The sequence below is a fragment of the Cydia strobilella genome, chromosome 11 (assembly GCF_947568885.1).
Source record: "Cydia strobilella chromosome 11, ilCydStro3.1, whole genome shotgun sequence".
Taxonomy (NCBI): domain Eukaryota; kingdom Metazoa; phylum Arthropoda; class Insecta; order Lepidoptera; family Tortricidae; genus Cydia; species Cydia strobilella.
Genome location: NC_086051.1, coordinates 16,994,422 through 17,011,913, shown reverse-complemented (window position 1 = coordinate 17,011,913; position 17,492 = coordinate 16,994,422). Strand labels below are relative to the sequence as shown.

At 38.2% G+C, this 17,492-nt stretch overlaps 1 protein-coding gene and 1 long non-coding RNA gene across 4 annotated transcripts in view; one reads left to right on the top strand and one right to left on the bottom strand.

Moving 5' to 3' along the window:
• LOC134745666 (uncharacterized) overlaps positions 1 to 17,492 on the top strand; it is a 233,396-nt gene that overhangs the window by 32,065 nt on the left and 183,839 nt on the right. The gene's annotated exons all lie outside the window — the stretch shown is intronic.
• Positions 935 to 14,361, bottom strand: LOC134745624 (beta-1,3-glucan-binding protein-like). 3 transcript variants are annotated; one of them, XM_063679732.1, is made up of 9 exons: positions 14,198 to 14,361; positions 11,668 to 11,892; positions 9,632 to 9,885; positions 4,345 to 4,478; positions 3,360 to 3,526; positions 2,302 to 2,415; positions 2,025 to 2,135; positions 1,462 to 1,607; positions 935 to 1,123 (listed from the first exon to the last, which is right to left on the bottom strand). In XM_063679732.1, the coding sequence occupies exons 1-9, from the start codon at positions 14,325 to 14,327 to the stop codon at positions 941 to 943; spliced, it is 1,464 nt and encodes a 487-aa protein (XP_063535802.1). In that variant the 5' UTR covers positions 14,328 to 14,361; the 3' UTR covers positions 935 to 940. The 3 variants fall into 3 exon arrangements, with proteins under 3 accessions (XP_063535802.1, XP_063535803.1, XP_063535801.1); XM_063679733.1 differs by lacking the exon at positions 2,025 to 2,135 and adding an exon at positions 1,859 to 1,969; XM_063679731.1 differs by lacking the exon at positions 2,025 to 2,135 and having other exon boundaries at positions 2,191 to 2,415.

Sequence of the window (17,492 nt, the reverse complement as noted above, 5' to 3'; positions counted from 1 at the left end):
TCAGAACATTTTCTTAGCTTACTTACAATAAGAGAGTATTTCATAACAAAGTCTTGTACTTACTCATTATTATAGTCATGTCAACTAAAGCTCGCATAATGAAGTAAATGGGTAACCTTGAAACCATTCAAGAAGGTAAATCATGTTTAATACCACAAGTTATCAGCGAAATTCATTGTGCTACTATTTTCTCGTCCAACGTCCATTTACTTCAAACGTCATACACCAACATTAAATTTTTATTTAATTTTTTTAAGGAAAACTTCTTTAGGCGCGACTAGAGGGTAATTCAGACTTTTTTCCTGACGGAAGTAACGCTCAGTAGTGACACACGCACAATAGGTCACGTCAAAGTGCCAACATAGCGATAAACGTCATCGTCAAAGAAGTTGTACTTCAATCTATGGATGGTATAGATTATATAGTCTCCATGCTTCAATCACGCGTAAAGATTACACACACACCATTTTTTTTTGACGATCAAGATAGAAATTCGTATATTTTGACATCAATGCAAACTTATTATGTAATTGTCTTTCATGATATAAAATCATCTAATCTAATCTAAAATTGGATAGATCTGTATCACAGTCAAAATCATAATAACGGAGCGTCATCCAGTGACGTCTCATGAAAAATAGGTGAACTGAGGATATTTTCTGTATTATTTGTAACTGTCCACAGCAACCAGATTAACCCCTCAACTTAACGCGGCCAAAAACAGCCTTTAAGTTTTACATTTAGAATCGATTTTTTTATGTATCAAAAGAGGCCCACTGACTATCAGTCGGCCGGACGATATCGGCCTGTCAGTTAGAACAAGAATTTGACAGTTCCGAAAAACTGACAGGCCGATATCGTCAGGCGGACTGATAGTCAGTGGGCCCCTTTATGACTCGATAGGAACAGAGGGGTATACAATAAGTTTTTCTCATTTTCCTTATAAAGCGTAAACTTTAACAGACTCGATCTTCAGATTAGCGTCATGCCATGACGGGAACCAGGTGTCCTTAGCCTCCCAGAATTTAAGGACAGCCTTGTTATTCTTGTTCTTCCACGGCTTGTCCGCGGTGTCCGCGAAATCGTGAACACCACCCACTCGCAGGCCCAGGGAGATGTAGAACTGAAAACATCAATGAGTCATTTAGGATACTGAAATTTATTTACCTACTTCCGTCAAATTTCTATGTTAATGCTGAATGCTAACATGATAGCTACTTATGCTCGGCTAAATTATCTTAACCGTTTGAATTCAGACTCCACTAGCGTTACTGCTAACGCAAATGTCAAAACTCCGACATTGGTTTTTGCGACAGCAATGCAGTCGGGTGTAATGCCGTGCCGTAATACTACAGCAGTCATGCAGCCGGCTGCATATCAATGCAACAACAACTTATCTACCTGTAATTTGACGTAATTTAATGGACTCTTAGACAAAATAAAATATCTGGACAGAATTACCAATTGATCTAAAGGAGCCATGACACTGCTCCCTCTTAACCAGTTGCCGGCATGCGGCACTGCGGCTTGTCGCGCGGCTGTGTAGAAGCCCTCTCCCGGCTCAATGTTCCCGTATTCCTCGCCGTCCACTAACATCACCATGCCATCTGCGAAAAATGGTTGATACTTAGAAAAACCAGTACAGTTTATGTACCTATAAAGAAAATCTAACAAAAATATGTCAAGTCTCATCTGGTTTCCATATCATGGTGTAATTATGGAACCCACTGCTCCAGTTCTCAATGCCAATTTTCTGCTTCATCAGCTGCGACCGGAACGGATCCGCGTCGGAAATTACCGGACCTCCGTACAGTTTATGTATAAAGAAAATCTAAGAAAGATACGTCAATAGGCTCACCTGGTTTCCATATCATGGTATAATTATGGAACCTACTGCTCCAGTTCTCAATGCCAATTTTCTGCTTCATCAGCTGCGACCGGAACGGATCCGTGTCGGAAAGTACCGGACCTCCGTACAGTTTATGTATAAAGAAAATCTAAGAAAGATACGTCAATAGGCTCACCTGGTTTCCATATCATGGTGTAATTATGGAACCCACTGCTCCAGTTCTCAATGCCAATTTTCTGCTTCAATAACTGCGACCGGAACGGATCCGTGTCGGAAAGTACCGGACCTCCGTACAGTTTATGTATAAAAAAAATCTAAGAAAAATACGTCTATAAGCTAACCTGGTTTCCATATCATGGTGTAATTATGGAACCCACTGCTCCAGTTCTCAATGCCAATTTTCTGTTTCATTAGCTGCGACCGGAACGGATCCGTGTCGGACAATACCGGACCTCCGTACAGTTTTTTCGCGAATTCGGCGTTGCCTTTTACGAACGCTACTCTGATTAGGCCGGATTCGTAGCGGCGGTAACCGTAGAAGTTTTCACGGGGTTCCAGATTGATTTCTAGATAAAAAAGTAGTCAATTTAAAAAATAATCTAGTATATTTTAAAACAATCTAGTATATTTAAAATGTACCTACTGTGAAATCGGTGTTAAAAAGTTACATCAACCTATGGCGCGGAAAGCCATATTTAAAAAATTGTGTCAGTGTCAGTAATATTATAATGTGTGTGAATAGACTCGTTCGTGTAAAATATAAACTGAGTAAATAAAGTGTTTATTTACGAAAGATGTTTCATCAGTCCGGGCCTCTGTACAACAATCATAAGAACAGTAGTGTGGTAAGTTCCATTTAACCTAATGTTTTCAGTAGTTTAGATACTTTAAATAAATACAGTTTACGGCAAGATGATGAGTTTGGACGAAAAAGACGTATTTTGACAGCTTTAATTAAATGTAATAAAAATAAAATATGATGAAACACTATTGTTAGGGCTTATTCATTTTAGCGCTTATGCCGTTGCGTTCTCGACTACTTTCCTTTTTTCATAATACGTCGGTGGCAAACAAGCATACGGCCCGCCTGATGTTAAGCAGTCTCCGTAGCCTATGTACGCCTGCAACTCCGGAGGAGTTACATGCGCGTTGCCGACCCTACACTCCGCACCCTCGTTAAGCTCTGGCAACCTTACTCACCGGCAGGAACACAACACTACGAGTAGGGTCTAGTGTTATTTGGCTGCGGTTTTCTGTAAGGGGAGGTACTTCCCCAGTTGGGCTCTGCTCTAGATCTGGAATGACATATCCGCTGTCCTGTGCCCTACCACACAAAGCGAGATGACGTTCACAGTGCCCATACCTCTCTTTTGGACGTAGTTTAAGGACATACCCGGGTCCAAAATTTCTATCCTATGCTATCCTCATTCTCTTTCTACTGGTGGTAAATTTTCTCATCTACTTCGCACAGTCATAGACATACTCTATTGTAAGACCGGCGGTTACATACCTGGTATTAACCAGCTTCCAGCGGGCATCTTGGCCATCACCTCCACTTTGCCAAACTTGAAGTTGAACTTGTGTTTGGTGGTGATCTTCCCCGTGGTGACAGGGGGTAGAATGTCCGCACCGTTCGCAACTCGCTTGCACTGCGCGGTGTCTATGGTGCCTGTACATCTGTGAACAATTATCTCTTAGAAAAACTGCTATTTCTATAAGCAAACTTTAAAAAATACTGATGTCTCACGAGACATCATGCAGTATTTTTTAAACTCGTCTGAAACGCATGTCTAGGTGGCACGTAATAGAAGTAAGGTGAATGTGGAGAAGACCGAATATATAAAATTTATTGCAGGTAAGACAAGCACTCTCTAATTTTTCAAACGTCGCTCAGACACAGAAAAAAAGGAAGAGTTTCACTCCCTCTGCTCACCCGATCTTCTGTAGTGGAGTATGTGTACAAACGCAAGGTAGGTCTTCCCTTATAGACGGTCTTTTCCACATTGACCTTAGTTTATTATTCATAACCGACCGAATGAGAGCGAAGGTCTACAGGTCGAAACCGAGAATGAGAGCGAAGGTCCACAGGTCGAAACCGAGAATGAGAGCGAAGGTCTACAGGTTGGAACCGAGAATGAGAGCGAAGGTCTACAGGTCGAAACCGACACAACCGACTCTCGTTAGCGAGCGACTTCGTTGAACAGGTATATATATTTTCCTATTCAGTTTTTTATTTTATTTCAAAATAGCGGGACCATGTGCCTTCGCTTCGTCAGGTCTATTTGTATTTGTATTTATTTATGTACATTACATTTACAGAGATGGTATTTGCAAAGTAAGAGGCACTGATACCCTGGTAGGGCATAGCAAAAAATATCTTACACACTAACATAAAATTTACATATTAAAATACAATAATAATTTACCAAAACATTCATATAACATTCAATGCATTTAAATTTACAGAGTTACAGAGCCATATATGTGTAACTTACATATCGCTCAAATCTAAGGACTCCTGAACGAAGCCGTCATGATACACGGTGTCCAGTAACTTGGGGCTGATGACCAGTTGTCCATTCTCCAGCTCCATCGTTCCTCGCGTCATGTACACGTTGAATGGGTAATCCTGAAATTTTTTTAAGCGCTATAAGTAATTTAAAACCTTCGCGCTTTGAACATATATTAAATCACATTTATAATCGGTTCTATCGCGAATTTATTTTGTTACCTTTATTTACCGACGTTTCGACACAGGTTTCACTGGTCGTGGTCGCGACACTCGCGACTAACAACCCCAACTACCCCACCCGCCGCGCCCGCGTGGTTAGCCGTGACCAGGACCAGTGAAACCTGTGTCGCTGTCGAAACGTCGGTAAATAAAGGTAACAAAATAAATTCGCGATAGAACCGATTATAAATGGGATTTAATATGTAGTTTAAGTATAATTTATAAACAACAAAATAAACTAATTTTATACAAACTAATTAAGAGATAAACTGAAGGTAAAATGGCTGTTCCAGCGCTTTTTTTCTACAGAAAATCTCATAATCTTGACCGTTACGTTAACAATTTTAAGTTTTTTATTTTTTTATTTATTTTATTTTAAGGTTCACCGACAGTTATTACATTGAGGCTTACATCTATTCAAACATTAATTACATGCTAAATGTATAACTAATTACTGGTAAACACCACATGCGAATAATTTAAAAGCAAAGTCAACGACAAAGCCGACACATTTGAACACCTTATTATTGTAGAATAAGGAGCAAAGCGCAACCATGATGTCGACTGTTTAAGTTGTATTATTAAATATGGAATTAAAACTAAATATACTAACTACTAGTGAATAAATTTCTAATTTTGGACAAGGAGTCAAAGTGAATGTCGAACTTGTCCTATATTTATTTATTAAAATGCTCAAGCGTGGTACCGGGGAGTTTGACCCTAAAACAGTTCGGCGCTGGGGGCGAGACAGTGACTTGATAGCAAAACGCGGTGTTCTTCTAGGCACTGAGAATCGAAAGCTACTCAGGAGTTGTGGACAATCTATACTATTTCTTATAAGCTTAGTGAGAAATTTGAAATCGAGTAGATCTCTACGATTCTCAAGAGATATCATTTTAAAACGTTTTAACCTGTCCTTGTAAGAGAAAGATCTTTTAGCAAGACCTACCGATCGAGCCAAGTGCCACATAAATCTTTTTTGCAATCTTTCAATCCGAAGACAATGAGTTGCATAATGTGGTCGCCAGACGATACTACCATACTCTAAGTGACTGCGTACTAGACTGTAATAGAGGAGTTTTTTGGTTTGTGTCCTACGAAATACCTTTCCGTTTCTTATGACAAATCCTAACATACTTGAAGCTTTTTTTACTATTGCATCGATGTGAGGAACGAATGTAAGTTTTGTGTCAAAGATAATTCCAAGATCGCGTATAGTCTGCACTTTAGGAAGACATTCGCCAGCAATATGATAGGATGAAGAAACTGCATTGATCTTACGTGTAAAACTAATAGAGGAGCATTTTTTGGCATTGAGAGACATACCGTTTTCTGAACACCATTTATTAAGTCTGTCAATGTCATCCTGGAGGAGAGCGATATCGGAAGGACAAGTTATCATTCTAGCGAATTTGAGGTCATCTGCATACATGAACGGGATAGAGTGATGAAGTTGGGCGGGCAAATCGTTTATAAATATATTGAATAATATTGGACCAAGGTGGGAGCCTTGTGGAACACCTGAAGGGATATTATAAGTCTGAGAAGAAAAACCATTAATAACTACATAAAATGAACGGTTATGGAGATACGACTCAATCCATTTTAGTAGGGGATCCGTGACGCCGTAGGAAGAAAGCTTCTGAATCAAGACCATATGAGAAACTCGGTCAAATGCCTTACTAAAGTCGGTGTAGATAACGTCGATCTGTTTATTAATATCAACAGCCGTAGTGACAAGCTCAGAGAAGGAGGCAAGATTGGTAGAAGTTGACCGTGCAGGAACGAAACCATGTTGATGATCGGTTATATACTGTTTGAAGTGACATTGAATAAAAGGACAGATAAGGGATTCGAATATCTTGGCAAAAGTGCAAAGTATAGATATCGGTCTATAGTTCTTCACTACGCTAATATCATCGGCCTTGTGTATTGTGTATTTCCATACATCTGGAAAAATACCAGTTTCAAGCGATTCACGGTAAATAATATGTAGCGGATAAGATAATGTTTTTGAACAATTAGATATAAAAAATGGGGGGATACCGTCAGGGCCAGCTCCTTTAGCAGCATCAAGGTGTTTCAGTTTTTTATTAATCGAGTCAAGGTTTAATGTTACGTTATTAAGACATTCAGATGATTTTATGACACTGGCCATATTAAAGTTATTGGTGTCATCCTCCCTGTAAACTGATGAAAAATATTGAGCAAATAAATTACAAATCTCTAATCCTTCCGAGCTTACAGTAACCCCGTCTGTCATCGAAGCAGGAAAGCTACTCGCACCTCCTCGTTTTGCTTTTATGAAGGACCAGAAATATTTTGGATTATTATGTATATTATTTTCAACGTGAGAAATATAGGAGTTATAGCAAGAGATTGCGTATGCGTCACATCTTTTTCTTAGTAATTTTAATTCAATTAGGTCTCGCGGATTTTTAAACTTTTTGTACCGTTTTCTTGCATTATTTTTTTCTTTTAATAGTTTTATAAGAGTACGATTAAACCAAATTGGATATGTGTTCGAATGGGTTTTTTTATAAAAAGGGACCAGTAACATAATTGCATCCATAAGAACCTCATAGAACGTTGATACCATTTCATTAACATCGTCACAGTTTTCAAATAATTCATCCCAGTTTTGACGATCTAAGTGTTTATTTATGCTGTCATAATCAGCTTTACGAAAGTTTGGGATCAAGGGAAGGTTGTTGCTCTTTAAACTATTGGTCTCGATTAAAGGAATAGTGATAACAATGGGCGGATGATGAGAGCCTGGGTTAGAAAGAATCTCACAAGCATTGGAAACAGATGTAGATATAATATCTGTCAAAACTAGATCGAGTGTTCTGCCGAGATTATTAAGAATGCCATTACGCTGAACAAGGTTATTTAAATTCGCAAAATCAATTAGCATCTCTTCTGTCAGCGACAATTTAACGTTAAGTGATTGCTGATTATTCGGTTGTGCCCAGTTTATGCGTCCCAGATTAAAGTCTCCTATAAGAATTGTCGAGCTATCAATTGACTCCATGACCTCATTACAGTTTGAGAGGAAATAATCTAAGGTAGTTTTCACAACAGGTGGGGGTAAGTATACGGCACATAAAGCAATTTTGGCACATGAGTTATGCAAGGGGAGATCGAGAGTGACCCATAAATCTTCACAGTTAGTTTCCCAACTATACATTCTAACAGGCGCGAACCTTTTCAATACTGCTACAAGAACACCACCACCCTCCTTACCACAATCAAAGCCGGTTGACTCTCGATCCCTCCTGAATACAGTATAACGGTCATCAAAAAGTTCATGTGAAGAAACACTTTTGTTTAGCCAGGTCTCAGTCCAAACAATAACATCATAATTAGAACAGCAGACATTCGTATAAACACTATGAGTTTTGGTTCTAAGACCACCTATGTTTTGATAATATATATTAATGCTCGAGAATTTTAAAATAGTTATAACAAATCAGCTTGCTAGGTATCTTAAACTATCTTAAACTATCTTATTTAAAGAGTCCATATCTCTAATCAGTATATATTCGGAAACGTCAGATTTTCTCACAAGGACGCGGCCTCCTCTCACCCAGACATGCTTATATCCCTTCTCTTTTGCTTTTATTCGTGTTGCCGCATGACTTGTTTGCGAGGCTCAAATGTTCCATAACGTATATCGGGGATTTCACACCCACAAATCCCAGGTGTGACGTGTTCAATTTTTCGGGAACAGGTTTAGATTTGTTGAAGTTAATTGCTGCAGCTAAGAATGAGTCTCGAAGTCTGGGTGTATTAAATTGCACAATAATGGATTTAGGTCGGTTATTGTTGTTATTTGACTTCATGACTCGCGTGCAGTGAGAGACGTCTTCTTCTTTTACTTCGCTTTTTACAATCTTCCCTAAGTCCATAACAATTTTAATTACATTTTCATTACTTTTTTGGGGTACACACTGTATCTCGACGTTGCTGGCCCGACTCTGCTGTTCTAAATAATTGAGACGGCCTGTCATATCTTGTAAGGTAGTTGACATTTTATTATTCTGGTCTTGCAGTTCCTTTATTCTTTTTTTATCTTCTTTGCTCTCTTTTTTTATGTCCTCGTACTGAAGGTTCATAAAAGTTACAGAATCATTAATCCCCTTTATCTCTTCTCGCATTGTTTTTAATTCCCTGTTTAGAATCGCCCCCATGCTCAACGTAAATTTTGCCATTAAAGTCTCTAATTGGTTCTCCATTACCTCCTCTACAATTGTACGTATGCCCTGTTCTGTAATCGGTGCCCCTGATACATCCGGTGGAGACTGTAATGCTAGTCTCTTGCCAGCGCGTGCACTAGCGCCGGTGTTGAATCTTATCGGAGTTTGGTCGTCTTTTTTTACTTTGGACGTTGTTGAAGCGCATATCGGGCATATCCAGTCAGCCGGTTCAGAAGAGAAGTCAAGAGCTAGGCATATATAATGATAGCCTTTTTTACACAGACAACATTGTACGAACTTTTCATTTGTGTCAGTCGATGGACAGCAGGCCCATTCCACAACTTGATCGGCCATAGTTCAGAGTTGGTAAGACGGCGCGGAAAAAAGCTTTTTATTTTCTTTAATATAATTATCATGCACTGTAATAAATGCGCACGCACGGGAGAGCGCCAGTACTAGCTTATAAAACTCGTTGTAGTTGCACGGTAATAAATGCTCCCAATACCGCACTCGACGCACCCTTCGCGGTCGATAAGTCTTAACCGCCGTATAACGCGCGTACTTACGCGTTTAGATCGAGACGGTTTAATTGTGAATATGTCGGGTAACTTACAAAATCGTGTTCAATGGTTAGCAATAGATTCAATGTAAATTGTCTTATAATTTAGCACTAATTGACTTGGATTATTACACACTGCTGAAATTTTATAATTTATTGTCCTAATTTACACTATAACAACTGTTGAACTTCACTTTAGATCCATTTTTATTGCCGGAGCGTTTGACAACAACTTGTTGCTTACGAGCATTCGGACGGTAAGTTCACTAAATATAGTCTCAAATAAAACTTACCGGTTCATCAGGAAACTTGTTCTCCCCCTCCCAAAGTGTCAAGTCCTTCACGGTACTCTTATCAAACTCTTCACTAAAGATAAGGTCCCCTTTACACACGGTCTTTCCCAACACTACCGTAGGGGTTGGTTTACAAGTGGGGGGAGGTTGGGTGGGCTGGATAGGGGTGGGGGTTTGGGTTGGTAGTGGTTTGTCTGGTTGGTAGTTGGGGTTGTTGCCTGTGTCGGCCTTGGTTCCGTTTTCGAAGACGAATTCTGAAAAAGAGGTACATTTATTAAGAGTACGGACGGAATTTAGAGTGATAATTTACAAGAGAAACAGGCGAACTTATTATTTTAACATATTTTAGGGCCACTTGCGTATTCCAGGCTTAGCCAACTACCTCGGAGTGAACCGTTACAACTGTCACCTAAATATATATCACCTAAGCGTTTATTACTTGGGTAGATGCTACTGGGACGTAAATGATCAAGAATATTGAAATCTATATAACAATTTGTTAAATTTACACTAATATTAACACTATCTGGTTAAAGCTTAAAGATAAGGTTCAGTTTACTATATGTAAGTTGGAGATAAGAATAAGGTCTAGATTAAGTTAAATTAAGTAATTAATTGAAAATTAATTGAAAATAATTATAGTGTATAACTAGCCTTATGAACCGATTTTGCATGTACAACCAGCCTTAAAGTTTGTAGTCTATGATTGTTCATTATTTTAGTATGTGGGTATTTTTGCATTTTGTAATTTTTCCTCAGTCACCCGTTGACCACGAACGCTGTAAAGAGTTCGAAACGTCGGGATGAATTATAAATTCAATATACGCGATATAATCCGTTTTCATAGTTTTATTTCATTAAATTAAGTAAGTTTAAGTTAAATTAAGTTAAGTTAATGGTCTAATACGTACATACGTGGTCTGTACGTAACAGTACAGTTTAACCCTGTATAAACAGTTAACTCCGAGTTTAGTTGGTTAACCCAGGAACGCGCAAGTGGCCCTTAGTAGCTCATTAGTGGCTTAGTTAGATACATACATACATATATGTATAATAATGAATGATTGAACATGCTCACAAATTTTTATGCGAATAGATTGGGAAATGCGAGAACAGCCGGACAAAATAATAAATTTTTGCCAATCCAGTTCAGTCCAGTCCCGGTCAATTGCCTATTACAGTAAATTATATAAAACGCATTTCATGTGTTAATAGCGTTGGCTAATGACTAATGTACATATATTAACTATTTACTGTTACTTTAGTGGTATAAAAAAATCTCTCGTATTGAGGTTTGGACAATCGAGCGTTGACTGCGTGGCAAAAACTTTGCAATTAGAGCTTTTCTTTAAAAAATGCTACTTTTATAAATTTTGTATTATTTCCACTCAGAATAACGAGGTTTTTCGATCCTAATGGGATAAAAAATGTCTTAAGGTTTTTATCCCATTGTGTTACCATTTCCCATATAATTTGTATGGCGGTAACAATAAGGAAAGTTTGACAAATGTATGGAAATTTTGGGACACTTTCTCCTATAAGGATAAAAAGGGCTCGTGATCCTGACTAGAAATAACACAAAAGTGGCAAAAAAGTTCACATAAAAAAATGGCAAAAAAAAGAAAAGCTCAATAAAACTTTTAACCAACTACAAACAAACCTCATTAGCCGCAGCACGCGAATAACCAACTCAATTTCCGATGTCACTAGAAAACCTAACAAACCCTTGAGACTTATCGTCCGACTATTCTATGCATAGGTAACATAGTGAAAATTGCATTAAAATAGATCTAGAACTGAATATGCGTTTGAGCTCCAGGGATTTAGTGCGTGTAACACAGTTCGATTTGGAAATCAAATTGTATTGCATTATTGAGGCACGTTATGCCAAATTTATACGAGTATTTACCGGTGCATATGAAACTGTGAAAATAAACTTGAAGAAGTAGTACCTAGGTAGGTACAGGTACATCGTATAAGGATTTGTGTTGTTTATATTACCGAACAAACAACAGTTAAATTAGTAGAAACCCTACCTGTGACTGTCCACTCCCCATTATCTTGCCTATATCCCAGTCCATTCTTGATAACATACGTCCAAAAGTATATCTTGTCCCCAAGCTTCAGATGCGCCTCTCGATCCCTAAACGTCCATTTTCCATCCTTGGCCTTGGTGATGTCTCTGGACCAGTGACCACCTTCTAAACCTTCCATCTCCTCATTCAGCTTGCCGTGGAAGGCAAAGAGGGAGAAGCCATCGTCTGGAAATTAGATTTTTAAATATCACTACAACTTATAAAACAAAGTCCCCCCGCGTCTGTCTGTATGTTCGCGATAATCTCAATAACTACTACGGGTTTTCATGCGGTTTTCACTTATCAATAGAGTGGTTCTTGAGGAAGGTTTAGGTGTATAATTTGTTAAGGTTCTACCCGTACGAAACCGGGGCGGGTCGCTAGTTATAGATACAAATAAATGTTAAGTACCTGTAGGAATTTCTTACCAACATCATCGGTTCGATGCATCGATGGCTCGTCAAAACTTTGACAGTTGTCAATGTGATGAAAGCTAGCGCTGTTATATTGTACATTGATCATTTCGATATTCCACAATATGATTTATAAAAATACTTCGATTTAGAGACCACAAAAATATACATTAACAAACGATACCCTACCTATATAAGAAAAACAAATACAATATTGTATGAAAAGAATATTCGTATACGGTCCCTATACGGCCAAACTAATCCTTGGAGAATCAAATTGCCTTCATACCTAATCTCTAAAACTCAAACTAAACGACTTATAAGTAACTAAATTAAATAAGCCACAATTACATCTATTCAAACCGGTACCCCGGGCTAATAAACCTCCAGAGATCTAAGACAAAAACAGCGTATCTCACACGGGCCTTATAGTTCGATAAGGCATTTCAGTTCAGGCTTTAATAGGTCAATGCCTTTAGCTAGCGCAGTTTTTTAGGGAGCTAGCGGTCATTGCGTTGTGCGGAGCCAATGACTGGACGATTTGGGAATTATAATAGAACAGGCAGCGTCAACAGGTAGTAGAGGATTGAATAATATGCTAAGGCCACCCACTACATAATAGTTATGTAAAAAAACCGGCCAAGTACGAGTCGGACTCGCGCACGAAGGGTTCCGTACCATTACGGAAAAAAACAGCAAAAAAATCACGTTTGTTGTATGGGAGCCCCATTTAAATATTTATATTATTCTGTTTTTAGTATTTGTTGTTATAGCGGCAACAGAAATACATCATCTGTGAAAATTTCAACTGTCTAGCTATCACGGTTCATGAGATACAGCCTGGTGACAGACAGACAGACGGACGGACAGACGGACAGCGGAGTCTTAGTAATAGGGTCCCGTTTTTACCCTTTGGGTACGGAACCCTAAAAACGGATATATTTCTACAGTTCGTGTCCTAAGACACTGATTGTTTTACACATAGAGATTATCCGTTTTAAAGCTATTTTAAGCATGATAGGGTAAATCGTCAATAACTGGCCACTGTTTAATAATTGGACACCTTATACTAAAACAGAATTGTATTGAACTATAAACAGAATTCATTTTAGTATAAGGTGGCTAGTTATTGAAGGGTGACCAGTTATTGACACCTTACCTACTATGTAACACTTAATACGCGACGAATAAGAATACCTATTCATTTGTTTATTTCTCATTTTCCTGTCCATATCTCAATGATACCTACTGGAGGTTGAGCGACTAGAGAAATTCGTACAGATAAAGTATGAGAACAATAATATAATAATAATTATTATTGCTTATTAAATAGATATTATGTTTAAATGCAAACTTAAAATTTAGTTAAAAAAACTAGTCGAATTTTGTTTCTTATGTATGTATTAGGTTTTCTCTATGTTTAATTTGTATAATAAATATTGATTTAGGTACTAGTGTGTAATAATTATAAGCCAGCCATTATGTAATCATTTTAAATAAACTATCTGCCGTATACATAGAAGAGGGATATAATGTAGTTTTTTCTAAATTTAAAATGTGCGTCTAATTATTTTGTAAACATTACAAAAGTAAGTATTTAAGGAAGGGTTATTTGGCTTACTTATCCCCGTGTTCCTCTAAAGGGAAAGGTATTAAGAATGAATGTGGAGGGAGGTACGAGGAGGGGAAAACCGAGGAAAAGGTGGATGGACTGTGTGAAAGATGATATGAAACTAACGCAAGTGAATGATGAGAGGACGGGTGACAGAGAGGTATGGAAGAAAAAGACATGCTGCGCCGACCCCAAGTGAATGGGACAAGGGCAAGCGAATGATGATCCCCGTGTTCCTCTTATTCCGATTCCCATTTGACTGTACAATTTATTTAGAAATAGAAATAACTTTACTCATTAACACACAAACAATCAATTAACATAGTAAGATTGAATAGAGTGTCACGATATGTCCTCATCTCAGCATGTTGTTGACGACTTGCAGCGGTGTTCTAAGATTTCTGACTTTTTTTGTGATACAATTTTTTTTAATATAGTATACTTATACTTATAGGTAAATACATACCTGGCACCGACACTCGCAGTCCCTTAGGATAAATAGCTTCCAACACAGCATTGGGTACTACATACTGTGCCCCCCGTAGCTGCCCGCGGCACGCGGCGATCAATAATAAATAAACAATAGCTTTGTACATGATGTCTGACCGCGGCGGTGGTTGAACGCAGACTGGACAAGTACTCAGTGGTCACTGTCTCACTGTAGTGCGCCGGCGCCGGTTTGGGCTAGGAATGGCTAGAACCGGACAAAAAATACAGTCAGTGGCAGAAAGTAGCTAACCGGGTGAGGTGTTAAAAAACCGGGCAAGTGCGAGTCGGACTCGTGCACGAAGGGTTTCGTACCCATAACAAACAAAAAATAGCAAAAAAATCACGTATGTTGTATGGGAGCCCCTTATTCTATTTTTAGTACCTATTTGTTGTTATAGCGGCAACAGAAATACATCATCTGTGAAAATTTCGACTGTCTAGCTATCACGGTTCATGAGATACAGCCTGGTGGCAGACGGACAGACAGTCAGACAGACAGATAGACAGCGGAGTCTCAATAATAGGGGCCCGTTTTTACCCTTTGGGTACGGAACCCTAAAAATGACCTACCTACATGGGTTAACCACAATTCAGCAAAAGGCCACTTCTGTGGACAATAGTTATTTGTTATACAAGGGTGCAAAGTTGTATTTTACCCGCGAGTGTGGAATTGATACACGAGAAGTAAAATACATTTGCACCCGTGTGTAACACAAAACTTTTCCGCTCACTATAGAGAGGAAAGTGCAACATCCACAGGCGTTAGATCATCTCCATCACTGGAATCATTAATTTTTTTACGATAATACGATATTATAACAGAAAACTCTGGAAGTTGTGCATTTTTACGTGTCGGAGCCGGTGAGAAAATTTTTGTTGACAATGTTGACATTTCTGACGATGCGTTTTGAAATTGCATCGACTCAACTTGTGCGTTCAGAATTACATTCAACATCAAAGACGCCTAGTCTTACTAAGATGGTATATAGTCGAGAAATTCGGACGGCGGAAATCCGTGGCGGGGTGGCCTAGGGGTTCATGGCGTTAGCCGCGATAGCTAAAGACGCCGGTTCGAATCCGGCCTTCACCACTGGAGGGCTTCGTCACTTTTTCTTTAATATATGACATCTATTACAATTTTTTACATTCAACATCATTTAAAAAACAAATGTTTCTTATGGAATTTAAGGTTTATGACTTAAAATCATTAAATAAAGCCAAATTTGGTATTTTTTATTAAATTCTCAAACCATTTATTTAATGATAATTAATATCGAACGAACCATTATTATGAGCGTTTTACGTTTTGTTATCTGTCAAAAGCTACTTAAACACGCTCCATCCAAGGTCAAATTACTTTCCCCACTAGTGGATAAAATGCGTTTTTCCCCGCTTGTTTTAAAGGATAAAAGACGGCTTTCCGAGCTAGTGAGGGGAAAAGTGCATTGTATCACGTTTTTCTCATTTGTGTCTCAAATACTCAAAAAATTTGCATGTGCATTAATGGGTGCAGTTCAAAAAATTGCTTTTGATTCTCTTAACTTTGCGATGTCTACAGGAAAGGTGCGAACGAGTTAATCATATACCTACATTAACATGTGTACGACCCACTTTTATACTCAAAATTTAATTATAATAGCGCGTGTAATATCTCCGGTGTTGCAGGCGTCCACCGTAACTGCTTACCATCAGGCGGGCCGTATGCTTCATTGCCACGGACGTAGTATAAATTTTGTTTCCTGTTCAATTTATTTTGAAAACTTTGGCCGTTTTTAAAACCATTTTTTTAGAACATATAGATGGATGAGAAAAATAATCGCTAAATAAAACGGGTTAAAATGGAACCTCTTGAGCTAGATGCCGCTAGGCGACTCCGTTGGCGTAGGACAATTGGAAGCATTCACCGCTATCGATTGAGCTTCAGTAGCTCAGTTGGTTGGTTGGTTAGTTGGTTGATGGTTGGTTGGTGGAGTGGTGGGCCGGTATCGCATTTTTTTCCTAAATAAAAAAATAATAATTTCATTAATTTTGTTAAAAGATGCCTCATACGAGGTTTTCCATTTAAACGTTTTAGATTTCGTTATGATATTTGTAGTAAATAAGAATTAGGTAACAGGTATTTCTACTACTTTTTTAAGTCTGTATTAATACCCGTCTGGTTTTACCGGTCATTATTTTACATCAAGATCATTATGGTTTTTGAGTTTGGTTCTTATGCCCTAGTAATTAAGGTCAAATACAGCTCATCAATATTTTATTTAGTTTTTATTTATTCGGAAACAAACAGTCATACATAGTTTATGAACAAATTTTCTGAGTAAGCGGAATTGCTTTGTATTACATAGACTTATTACAACTTCTGCAAGCCATTTATTTTTGGTTCCTGCTGTTTTTTTTAAAATTTTACTCTTGAATCATCAATTCATCACCTCTCATTATCAGAATAATTTATTGATATAATGCCATCGTTACATCATCATCGTTATCACCATCATATCAGCCTTCAGGTTCAGGTCGTGTCATAAGGTTAACACATTCGCGGACACGATTGCTATAGCATTCGCGTAGTCTTTTGTTTCCTTTGGCATGACACATGACGTCACCGCCCGCGAACGTGTTAAGGAGTTGGCAGAGGACCGGACGAGTTGGAGATTGCTCCACCGTCAAGAACACAGCTCTTAAGTAAGAAGAAGAAGATCAGCCTTTTATCGCCCACTGCTGAGCATAGGCCTCTCTTCGAGTACGCCACTAATCCCGGTCCTGAGCCAATCTCATCCAGAGTGACCCGTAATCTTTCGAATGTCGTAATTGAAAACAAAAACACAAAATATTTAGACATCGAAATTTTTAGACATGAAAATAATTAAGATCGTTAAACTTAACTCGATGACGTCCTATATAGGTACATGGTACATATCAGGGCGTTTTCTAAAATAAATATTGAAAACCTGATTCTTCTTCAAATCTAGACATTCTTGGGCTCATTCTATACAGAATCGACAGCATTAAAAAAAAATGTCCCAAAATGTCCATTCCATTACGTCACGTTTTATTGTGAATTTTTTTTTTGATTTTTATGTGCGTGACGTAGTGAATGTACAATTTTCTTACAATTTTTTGGGACATGTTTTTATTATTATTGGGATTGAATAATTATATGCTAGTGATTCTGAGTTGAAGGAACCCAAAAACACCAGGATCTGCGAGAATCAGGTTTCCATGATTATTTTAGAAAACGCCCATCTATAGGTAGGCTTAAAGGTCTATTCTAA

Bases quoted from the DNA above. Each gene is read 5' to 3' on its own strand.
- LOC134745624 (XM_063679731.1), bottom strand. From the start codon at position 14,327: ATGTACAAAGCTATTGTTTATTTATTATTGATCGCCGCGTGCCGCGGG. The intron at 4,479-9,631 runs GTAAGTTTTATT...AAAAAATTTCAG, and splicing joins ACAAGTTTCCTGATGAACCG to GATTACCCATTCAACGTGTA. The intron at 1,124-1,461 runs GTAATTCTGTCC...TGATGTTTTCAG, and splicing joins TGGCTCCTTTAGATCAATTG to TTCTACATCTCCCTGGGCCT.